The sequence below is a fragment of the Hippocampus zosterae genome, chromosome 12 (genome assembly GCF_025434085.1).
Source record: "Hippocampus zosterae strain Florida chromosome 12, ASM2543408v3, whole genome shotgun sequence".
NCBI classification, from domain to species: domain Eukaryota; kingdom Metazoa; phylum Chordata; class Actinopteri; order Syngnathiformes; family Syngnathidae; genus Hippocampus; species Hippocampus zosterae.
The window spans coordinates 17,874,633-17,886,329 of NC_067462.1; the positions used below are offsets into that span (position 1 = coordinate 17,874,633).

Genomic DNA, 11,697 nt, shown 5'->3' on the forward strand with positions numbered 1-11,697 from the left:
GCGGTGCTGGAGCCTATCCCAGCTGTCTTCGGGCAGTAGGCGGGGCACACCCTGAATCGGTTGCCAGCCAATCGCAGGGCACACAGAAACGAACAACCATTCGCACTCACACTCACACCTAGGGACAATTTAGAGTGTTCAATCAGCCTGCCACGCATGTTTTTGGAATGTGGGAGGAAACCGGAGCACCCGGAGAAAACCCACGCAGGCCCGGGGAGAACATGCAAACTCCACACAGGGAGGCCGGAGCTGGAATCGAACCCGCTACCTCTGCACTGTGAAGTCGACGTGCTAACCACTAGACTACCGGGCCACCTATTACAGTTACTATTCTGAAATTTTCAAACAGTACAGTAGTTTTGTGTTATCCACTGCATTTTTTCTCAATATATTATGTAGTTCCTTCAGTTTAATTCGTCCCATGACCAAACTCACAATTGAATTGAATGAATTGAAATTAATTGACCCCCTCAGAACCAATTATTTTGTTAGGGTGCTGTCCATTGACTATGCCTTGGTTTTTCTTTAGGTAGCCTGTAGAATGATTGTCCCTTATTTTGTCCTCTCTTGCTGTGGCATCCTGGTGCATAGCACGTGTCTACCATTGTCAAAGTGTGGCATTTCATCAAATTTAGTGACACATTCTCAATTCTGCCAGAATGGTTTTGTTCACCTTTGCCAAAAGACATTTGTCCGAAATAGTGCCCTTTAGTCCAACTGTATACCACCGACACTTTTTTGTATTTTTTACCTTTGTCCTGCTTTAAGAAAATAAATGAAAAGGCAATGACATTTTTATAAACACAAATGTATTTTATTCCCCTCTGTGTAGAAGATGGGGAGCTGAACTTAAATCCACCACCTGGGCATGTTCAATATTGTGCACCTATTCAAACTGTGAGTTTTTCTTCTTAACCCTTAGATGCATGAGTGACTGGCCCCTACACTCTTCCATAGGTGGGTGAAAAATGACCCATAATAAAATTAATGCTTTTTTAATGACATTTTTATCATTTTGGTTAAGAATAATCACTTGTATAAAATTTAGTAATATATTTAGGACCATACAGGAATGATTTCATGTTTGAAATATTCATTCATTCATCTTCCGTACCGCTTGATCCTCACTAGGGTCGCGGGGGGTGCTGGAGCCCATCCCAGCCGTCTCCGGGCAGTAGGCGGGGGACACCCTGAATCAGTTGCCAGCCAATCGCAGGGCACACATAGACGAACAACCATCCACGCTCACACTCACACCTAGGGACAATTTAGAGTGTTCAATCAGCCTGCCACGCATGTTTTTTGGAATGTGGGAGGAAACCGGAGCACCCGGAGAAAACCCACGCAGGCCCGGGGAGAACATGCAAACTCCACACAGGGAGGCCGGACCTGGAATCGAACCCGGTACCTCTGCACTGTGAAGCCAACGTGCTAACCACTGGACTACCGGGCCGCTGTTTGAAATATCTTTATTTTTAATTTTTTTACATTTTTGAAAAATAAAAATTACCCAGAACAGCAATAGAAAAATGTGAACATCCATTTTGTGTGTGTGTCTGTCTGTCTGTCTGTCTGTCTGTCTGTCTGTCTGTCTGTCTGTCTGTCTGTCTGTCTGTCTGTCTGTCTGTCTGTATGTATGTATGCATTGCCTGTTTTGCCTTTCTGGCAGTGATCATTGCACACAGGTACATTGCATTTCCCACACCTATTGCTGACTTTGCGATCTTTGTTACTTGGGCAGATCTGACACCTTTTTCACTTTGGTTGGCCCTGTGTATTTCTTTCCTGTGTCTTAGTGGTGGCTTTTGTCACCCCGCACCTTTTCATTGCTTCAATAATCGGGATTTGCAGTTGGGTGCAGCTTTCCAGTCGACTCCTCATGTAGGGTGTGACAAGCTCCTTTGACAGCTCTTTGAGGAACAGCCGTCGTGCATTGGTGATGCCACTCTTGAAATCTGGGTGCTGAGCCATGAAAAAGGTGTAGACATTTAGGGTGCCGATGTCAATTATGTTGTACCATTGCACCATGGGCCACCTCTGTGTTTGTCGCTTGCACGGGTAGTTGCCAACCATCTGGTCAATGGTGTCTACACCTCCATTTGTCTCATTGTAAAATTTGATCACTTCTGTTTTTTTTTTCTTTTTGCTATGTTCATCCACTGCTTTGTCGTGGTGCATCGTGCTCAGGAGCACAACAGCTTTTCCTTTCTTTCTGACATAGCTGACCATGGTAAGGCTATCATTGAATCCAAACTCTGTGCTGTAAACCTCCCTGGACTTGGAAAGCTTCATCAGAGTAGGGATGTCTGGCTTGTTCTGACATAGAGTCCCCACAATAGTGAGCTCCTTCTCCAGGAGATGCTGCGCGAGTGGCACACTGGTGAAAAAGTTATCCATGGTGATGTTGTGACCGGTGTTTCTAAATCTACCACACAGCTGCTGGACAATATTTTCTCCCAGATTCTTCTGAACGTCTTCCCCTGGTTGTCTCCCCGTGTAAACTATACCATTTATTGCATAGGGGATGCGTGCATCACAAACCCAGAAGATCTTTAGGCCATACTTGGCAAGCTTGCTTGGCATGTACTGTAGAAACTTGCACCTTCCCCTGAATGGCACAAGCTGTTCATCGACAGTGACACAATCACTGGGGATGAATTGCTGTCTGCAGTTGACCAGGAACAGGTACCATACATAGCAAAAGACTGCCATATGATCTGTTTCCAGGCGGAAGGCCAATTTGTAGATAAATCATAGTCATGAACAACACACAAACAATTTTATATGAAGATAATACTTAGACGTATCAGCTCTTACAGTGTAAAATAATTTTCCTGAGGGGTTCATTTCTGATAGTATAGTCTGCCCAGTCCGCAGTCAATGTATTGCTGACAGCCAAAGTCGATTCGAATCAGTGGTTCCCATTGGACTCCATAGAAAATGTACACGGGTCACTTTTGACCCATTTATGGAAACTTTGGGTAGCAATACAAAAACTGAAATTTCTTAAAATGTATAAAATGTAAGTTAAAATTGTGAATGACATTATATAAAAAACATGTTTTTTGAGGAATACCTGGAATATGAAATTATAATAAATTTTCAGTCCAAAGATATTTCATGAAAAAAACCTCATCGGGTCATTTTTGACCCACATATGCATCTAAGGGTTAATATGCAATTTTATGATATTTTAACTCAGCTTTCTTCATTTAGCAACTGTGGCAGCCAAAAAATATTCTGTATTCATTGTTGTTCAACTAGTCTTTAGATCCTCACAAATCTCCAGAGTGTGATATAAGACCAGACAACAGCCATGTTAATTTAGGTAATCTATTCATATATCCATCATCCATTTACATATCCTCTTTTTCCAAAGCATTAAAGTCAGTCCTTCTTCTTTTAGTGGTTACACCAAATGAAATCACAAAGAGAGCAGATCCAATGCAGGAAACCCAGTGGGAAGACAAACAAGATGTTACAAACAAAGTTGTGAAATCTTCACCAAGGGAACAGTTGGAAGAACTTGCAGGAGGTAGCACTGAGGAGAAGGACGAAAAGCAGTTTGAACATCTGCCAAAAGCCACTTCAGGACTTACTGACCAGTTTGACAACGACATAATTAACACACTGGAATCTGGACCTTGGTATGAGTTTTATTCTATAGAATTCAGTTGTAAAATGTAGCCTCCAAAGAGGAATTGTGCCACTAGTTGACGCATTGGAAATAATTGAAAGTGAATTCTTCAGTTCCGTGATCTAACAGTTGAATGGTCGACTGGTTAGCATGCCCACCTCATAATGCAGAAGTGCACAGTTCAATTCTGTTTCCCTGTGCCTGTGTGGGTTTTCTCCGGGTACTCTGGTTTCCTCTCGAATTCCAAAATCACGAATGGCAGTTTAATTGAACATTCTAAATTGTCCCTTGGTGTGATTGTGAGTGCGACTGGTTATTGGTCTATGCCCTGCGATTGGCTGGTGACCAGTTCAGGGTGTACCCCACCTACTGCCCAAAGACATCTGGGCTAGGCTCCATCACGCCCACGACCGCTGTTGTTTTCATGTATTTTGCAGCATTTTTTGGTCTGTTCTTGCCCAGTGGCACTACACACACAAAAATGGTAAATAAAGAACATAAAGAACAAAACACTTCTTTTGGATGACTTTTGAGTCTGAAAATTTTGGGTTAACTCCAAATGCAGTAAAATCCCCAAATTTTATCATTTTGACATTTGCCAATTCAAATACAGTATATCAACGTTAAGTTTTCACATTATCTGCATTATATTATTTACGTAAGTTATTACAGTTATCCATCCATCCATTTTCCGAACCGCTTGAGCCTCACTAGGCTCGCGGGGGGTGCTGGAGCCTATCCCGGCTGTCTTCGGGCAGTAGGTGGGTCACCCTGTGTCGGTTGCCAGCCAATCGCAGGGCACACAGAGACAAACAACCATCCACGCTCACATTCACACCAAGGGACAATTTCAGAGTGTTCAATCTGCCTGCCATGCATGTTTTTTTTGGAATGTGGGAGGAAAGCGGAGTTCCCGGAGAAAACCCACGCAGGCCCGGGGAGAACATACAAACTCTACACAGGGAGGCCGCAGCTGGAATTGAACCCAGTACCTCTGCACTGTGAAGTCGACGTGCTAACCACTAGACTACCGGGCCACTTATTACAGTTATTATTCTGAAATTTTCAAACAGTACAGTAATTTTGTGTTATCCACTGCATTTTTTCTCAATATATTATGTGTTGAAATGCGTTTGTATTCGTGTGTTTAAAGACTGTTAAAAAAGTTTTAGGACCGGAAATCTTATAAAAGCAAGCTTGTGGCGTAATTAAATTGGGTGTTTCTCTTTCACGGATTTTGGTCTGGGACATTATCCCAGTTGTCACGTTTCGTGGTGGTGGTGGCAGGCAGGAGAGAGGAGCAGGGTGAACTTGACGAATTATATTTAATAAAACAGAGAAAACTGAATCCAAAACAAACAACAAGTGCTAACAACCAAAACTAATCCAAAGTAGCAAAACAAAACCATGACTGTGGCAAAAACAACCTAACAGGAACAGAACCATGACAGAAACAAACATGACAGTTGAAAGCAAACAAACAAAACGCAACGAACAAACATGACAGTTGCCAAGAGCAACACTGCAACAATGACCCGACACTGAGTGTCGGGCAGGAGTCCTTTTATACACTAATGACCAACAGGTGTGCAGCTGCCGGGGGAGCCCTACAGTGCCACCTGTTGGTACCAAACCAAATCATGACACCAGTGATGCAGTGTGGTAAACTGTATTCCCATTTTCTTTTAACTCTAGTTATTTGAAGAAAATTCACCTAATTATTCTGTTGTGCTCAGGCCAAAGCAAAACAATCAAAGTATTGCTTCGCCAAGAGGATGTCACCTTTGTGCCAAGGAACTATGTTGACAAGCGTTAAGGAGCTTCATGAAGTCAAAATTTGTGCTTTGCTACCATTTTGTGGCCTTTATAGGTTGGCATTACCCACAAATTTTCGCTATTTTTTCACTATGCATGGCAGGGCCCTGTCCACTGTTTTAGAGCGCCACTGTTGATGTATTCAATTTTGGAGGTTCCATTGTACCGTCATCTGATTTTTGGGAGAAAAAAAAAATCTGTATATTTGACTTTCCTTTGGCAGTACCACCTTCATCCAGCAGGGTATTGTCACTGGAAAAACACCAGTAGAGAAAGCTGCTGTGGGACTGAAGATGGACGCAGAAAGTAACAATGCAGAGGAAGCTGCACGGTGAGGGGAAAGCACGGATGATACTGGCCCTTTAATATGATCATAACGATATGCATTATATTGAACCGTGTAAAAGCTGTGCGTTCACATTGAATGACATCTGGTCATGCAGGGGGAAGGGTGTGAAAGCTGTCAAATTACAAGAAGAACAGATGCGATCCAGAAAGAACAAAGCTGGAAATGTGAGCAAGCAGAAAAAAGAAGAGAGTGATGCTCGCCTGACTAAACACCACATAGACAAGCGGCCCAATAAAAATGCAATCGAGACCCGAAAACATTCTTCACTCACATCTGAGGTGAGGAATCTTGAGGTTTGTTGTCAGTTTTGTTATTATTATAAATTTTTTTTGTCTACCGTTTCAGAAAAAGAAGAGAGGCATCAAAGAAAGACAGAACGGTAAGATGAGGACAAAGGAAGCGGCAAAAAAAGAGAAAGGAAGGAAGGAAGACTTGACCCGAAGAACACGACAAATTAAACGAAATGACAAAGAGGGTAATACAATATCACCACATCACCACATACAATACAAGAGTATTGGCAACAGGGCAAGGTTATTTTCGCGAATGAAAACTAATAAAATAACTAAAACCAAAATTTGAAAAAACATTTTCAAATCAAAAATAACTATAATGACAAATCCCAAACTATTATAACCCTGGAACAGGGACAAGGAGTGGTTAGACGATACACGTGAACAGATCCAAAACATTTCCCTGTAGAACTCTGGATAGACTCTTACACGGGGAACGTTCCCAAATGTTTCCTGCAAAATTGGATGCAAAGAAATCTGCCGAATGCCTAAGAATGATTGAACTCTTGCTTAATGTGTTTAGTATTTATTAATAATTGTGCCCCAACACCTTTTTTCTATGAATACATTGGATATGCACAGTTAGACTGAAGAGACTTAGAATATTGAAATATTGTATTCATGTTTTTCCTTCACATTTGCAGATTATCCTAATGTTCCCTTACATAAACGAATAGATGATTGTCTGGAGAAAGAGGACATGGCTGCTGAACAGGAAACAGGCGAAGGCTTTTCTCTAGAATCCCCCAGATGTTTTGCTGAAAAACCAAATGCTGTCACTAGCATGGAGCACGACAATGTGTGCCTATTCACTGATGGTGAACACAGCACTGAGAGCAGTGTCCGTTCAGTTAGTTCCCAAATGTCTCCTTCTGCATCCTTGGACCTCGATGTGAGGAGCTCCCTGAGGTCTTCCTACGAGGGTCTATCGGCAGACATGCCAATCCTCACATCCTCTCACGCTCAATCGTCATCGCCGTGTTCCACCATCATGGTAACTGAGCAACAGCTGATGTTAGAACTAGTGAAGACTGAGGTTGGTTTCAAAGCACGATATAAAACCTTGTATAGTGTTTTGAAATTGATGTGTGGAAGTCTTTAGCAATAAAAAAAATTGTTCAGCTAATGTTTTGACAAACACTTCAGAATATATTTTGAAGTGTTTGCCGAAAAATTAGCTGAACAATTAAAAAAAAATTTTAACACGTGCAAAAGTTGTACAAAAACATTTTGTGGCCAGCATAGATGAACACAGCGAAATATCCAAAGCCCTGCATCCCGAAAGTTGAATGTGTAGCAAATCTTGTGAGACTTCAGTTCAGTGATCATCTGAAGAATTACCTCCACATGTGTTTTTACTGAAACAGAAAGATTCAATGGGTGATAAAGGAAAAGTGTGATGAAAGCCGTAGATCAGGAAGTGGATCTCACCGCAACTAGCCGATGCTAACATAAATACCTTTTTTATGGAATAGCGGAAATCAGTGAGTAATTGGCGCTCACTAAAAGGAGAACTGAACAATAGTTGTAAAATTCTGAATTCTAACAGAGAGTAACACACTGTAGGAAAGCGGCCACAAGACACCCACATATCAGGAAATTACCAGTCAGAGGAAAGCGGTTTTCCAAATCAAATTAAGGAACACAAAGACCAATCAGCCCACACCTCATTTGCATATTGAACATTTCTTAAAATTAAGGAGACAATGAAGCTTTAAAAATCACAGCTATTTCTGACCAACAAAAATAGCTTGAAAAAAGGGCATACTGCTCCTTTGCAAAGGATATCAAAGATTCTAAATAAATAAATGATAAAAAGATAGTGTCACCTTTTGAAAGATTTCGGCACAATGCATGCATTTTAGACCTCCCGAAGCAATGAGGAGAAGACCCGTCGTCAGGCTGAGCGAGCTGAGATACGAAGGCACGAGATGGAGAGGAGGAGAAGGGAGCAAGAGGAGGTCGAAAGAATGGAGCAGCAGGAGAGAAAGTGGACAAAGGATAACATCAGGAATGAGCTGGAGGAGGAACGGAGAAGGAGAGCTGAACATCTCAGGTAAGAAACGTTTTCACTTTGTATGACAGACCTTTCTGGTTCCACTTTGTTTCTCTACCCATAGACTGAGGAAGCTCGGAGAGGAAGAGGTGAGTAGGACACGCGAGCAGGAGGAGCAGGAGCGAGCCAGACAGGAGCAAGTGGAACGAGAGAGAGCAAGGAGGCGACAAGGGGGGAGGAGGCGACAGATGGAACGACTGCAGAAGATGAGGGAGGAAGAGGCGAGGAAGAGGAATGGTGAAATATGATACTACAACTACTACTGTACTGCCACTAATATAACAGTAATAATAACAAATACTATTTTATTGTAGCGGAAGTGGAACATCTACATTTGGAGGAACAGAGGAGGCAGGAGGAGGGGTGCAAGACCTTGCAGGATATGGACATGAGTGAGAGAGATGAGTACCTCGCTCTGCAGGAGCTACAGAAGGAGGACAGGAGGACCAAAGAGGAAGCGCACCAAATGGGGGAAGAAGAACAAGCTTTGAGGGCCGAAGAGATGGCGGTGTTGCAGCAGCAGACGGCCTTCAAAAGGGGTCTGCCGCTGGAGGTCGAAGGGATGGGAAGAACCCAGGGCATCTCCAGGCCGTGGGTCTATTCCTATTTCACTTTGTTACGGCTGCAGGACCTGAATTCCACAAAAACTTAAGAGACCGCTCACTGTTAAAACTGGTATGTCAAAATGAAAACAAATTGCAAAACACTGGCAGATCATAGGGGACACACGAGCTGGAGAATTTCCGGGATGATGGTTTTGAACGCAGAGCTGAATGACACAAACAGGATCCTTGCGTAGGTCCCTGTGCTGTCGAGGTGCTCGAGGATGTAGTGCAGCCTTATGTTGACTGCATCCTCCACAGACCTGTTTGCCTGGTAGGCAAAATGAAGAGGGTCCAGCAAGGGTCTGGTGATGTTCTTTATGTGGTTCAGCACAAGGTATTCAAAGGACTTCATGACCACAGACGTCAGAGCGACAGGCCTATAGTTGTTCAGTTTCGATGTTGCCGGTTTCTTGGCAACTGGGATGATGGTAGACACAGGGATGGCAATGGCTAGTGATGAAAAAAAGCGGAAGGGGGCGTGGCCTGGACGGGGCGACCAATCACAACAAGTAAGACATCATACACGTCCGATCGCAGGGCTGTTTACAATCGGAAGATGGAAAGACTGATCGGGAGAGCTCGTGAAAACTCAACGATAAGGTACCTGACCCCCCCTTAAATTTTCTCAACGGATTTAGACGATTCACAACAGTGATCAATTTAAGAAATAAAACGGCGGATTTCAGAAAATTGCCATCCCTGTAGACCAGGGGTGTCCAAACTTTTTGCCAAGGGGGCCAGATTTTATGTGGTAAAATGTCAGGGAGCCGACCTTGGTTGACATTCTTTACATTGAACAACAATATTGTTCAACAAATTGTAGTAAGCCAGTCTGTTTCACATTTCCATTTTTATTTTAATTTCAACAATCTTAAGAATTTCTTTTGGTACATTTGAAACAGGTATATCACATGCAACTGCTTATTCACTTGACTTTTTCTTAAACAGAAGTCTCCTGAGTGCAAATTGATTGATTTGAAACATAAAATGTATCACCATGACTTTTCAATAGTCACAAAACCTTTGACTCGAACAACAGGGAAATGAACAAGCAATACACATATCCACAACTGCAAGGATCATTTGAAATATGACATATCAGTCAATATAAACACGGAGTGATGTCTTGTTAACTCGTGAGTGATGCCCTCTAGTGTCTAAATGCTATTACTCATTTAGTGAATGCTATTACTCATTCAGCCACTAGAGGGAAGCAGTACTCTATGAAACATCACTCACCAGTCTACGAGACCTCAGTCAATGCAACACGTGTTCCATTGCGCCCAACCTGCGGGCCAGACGGCACTGATTTTATGACAGGGGCCGAGGGCCGAATGAAATTCGACCGCGGGCCGGACTTTGGACATGCCTGCTGTAGACTGTTTGAGTACCCATCAACAAGTGGGTACTTACCCACTGACAAAGACACAGCTGTCCTGCACAATTTTCTTTCAATGACTTGATTACCGACTAGTCTCTCTCCTTTCAGTCCCGAATCACACACATAAGTTTCTTTTGTGTGGGAGAGTACAGCACTCCTGTGACAAATTTACCTGTGGCAAATGTAGGCGGACTTCACCTTGGTTATGTGACAAATGCGAGATGTGAAGATTGTATGCAGCAATTGTTTGCTTGAAACATTTGTCCCGCTTGGTACATTTTCCTTTTTTTTGGCTTATCTTTGTGTGAAATAAAAACAATATATTTTTCAAATTACACAGTTTGTTGTTTTTCTAAACTGAAATTGAAATGTGTGGGGTGCTAATTTTGTTCCTCTGTCCTCTAAAATTTTAGGATTGGCAGTGTGCAAGTATTCCCTCCATAAAATGATGGCCATTATAAAAATAATGTTCATGACAAATAAACAAATAAATAAATTTCTTGACTCAAAAGACAAAACAGGATGATCGTGGAGAGCCGTTGAGAATCAAACACGCCCAGGGCTGAGCATGAGCATGCACGGTTAGCAATTCAATGGAGACAAAGAGTACCTTGAGTGGAATTTGCAAATTTTGGAAGAGGGAAGGGGGGATGCAGAAACACTGGAAAAAAGCTGAATCAAAAAAAAAACGCAGATAAGCATGTTATACACGGCGATCGAACAAATTTATTTTCATAATGATCACATAAGTAAAGCAACAGCTGCGATAAAAGTAATATATTGGGCGAAATAGCCGTATTGATGAAATACACGGCGATCGGAGAAATTATATTTTCGTTAAGTCAAGCAAGAGTTGCGATAAAAGTAATTTCTTGGGCGATAAAACAGCCAAACATGACGTATCACTTGTAGGCGAAAAAATGTGTAGTTTTATATGTGTTCAGTTATTTCCGTTTTCATGGCCCTCTGAATAGGGTTTGTCAGTCGACATGGGAGGATTACTCGCTCTGTCCGGTTTTGATCATTTATTGAAGCAAACGAGATGGCTGCATGTGAAGTAATATTCTGAAACATTTATTTTGCGCAATGACCCCCCCCCCCCCCCCCCCCCCCATCTTGCTGCTGTAGACTCTAAATGTCCCCAGTGTGGGACTAATTATTAAAGGTTATCTTATCTTGTAAACAAAATTTATATACATTAGAAAGGTAATGTGTCATATATGGTAACGTGATATCATTCCAAGAGGCAGCGAGTATATCATAGTTTGATGCTATGGAAGTTATTGCTTTGTGTTCGACTTTCGAGCGTGGTTGAGCGTCACTAGTAACGAAATGAGTAACGCAAAGAGATAATTTTATCAAGAAAAAGAAAAGAATCACCAACTTTTACCTGTTATTTTCCATGGGTGGCCGGTCCCACCTAAACAATGTTCCATTACATATTTGGAATTTTATAAAAGCCCAGAGGTGATAAAAAGCAAGGTTGCCAATCGTCCCGTAAAATACGTCCGCCTCGTTGGATGGTTGTGATTGTGTTGTTGTTGTAAACCGCCACCAGATT

General features: G+C 42.3%; 1 protein-coding gene and 1 long non-coding RNA gene across 2 annotated transcripts; one reads left to right on the plus strand and one right to left on the minus strand.

The window, feature by feature from the left end:
• Positions 1-830: 830 nt before the first annotated feature.
• On the plus strand, positions 831-8,802 carry LOC127611390 (trichohyalin-like). Its single transcript, XM_052081895.1, has 10 exons — positions 831-897; positions 3,265-3,328; positions 3,407-3,647; positions 5,676-5,783; positions 5,896-6,079; positions 6,147-6,276; positions 6,739-7,130; positions 7,960-8,150; positions 8,215-8,387; positions 8,465-8,802. Exons 3-10 carry the CDS (start codon positions 3,445-3,447, stop codon positions 8,800-8,802), a joined length of 1,719 nt encoding a protein of 572 aa, XP_051937855.1. The 5' UTR covers positions 831-897; positions 3,265-3,328; positions 3,407-3,444.
• Positions 8,803-10,496: 1,694 nt separating this feature from the next.
• On the minus strand, positions 10,497-11,686 carry LOC127612145 (uncharacterized). Its single transcript, XR_007965604.1, has 2 exons — positions 11,527-11,686; positions 10,497-10,808 (listed from the first exon to the last, which is right to left on the minus strand). It is a non-coding gene; the product is annotated as an uncharacterized LOC127612145 (long non-coding RNA).
• Between the last annotated feature and the right edge of the window lie 11 nt (positions 11,687-11,697).

Coding starts and splice junctions, on each gene's coding strand:
- LOC127611390 (XM_052081895.1), top strand. CDS start 3,445: ATGCAGGAAACCCAGTGGGAAGACAAACAAGATGTTACAAACAAAGTT. Junction 7,131..7,959: donor TAGAACTAGTGAAGACTGAG/GTTGGTTTCAAA, acceptor CATGCATTTTAG/ACCTCCCGAAGCAATGAGGA. Junction 8,388..8,464: donor AGAGGCGAGGAAGAGGAATG/GTGAAATATGAT, acceptor ATTTTATTGTAG/CGGAAGTGGAACATCTACAT.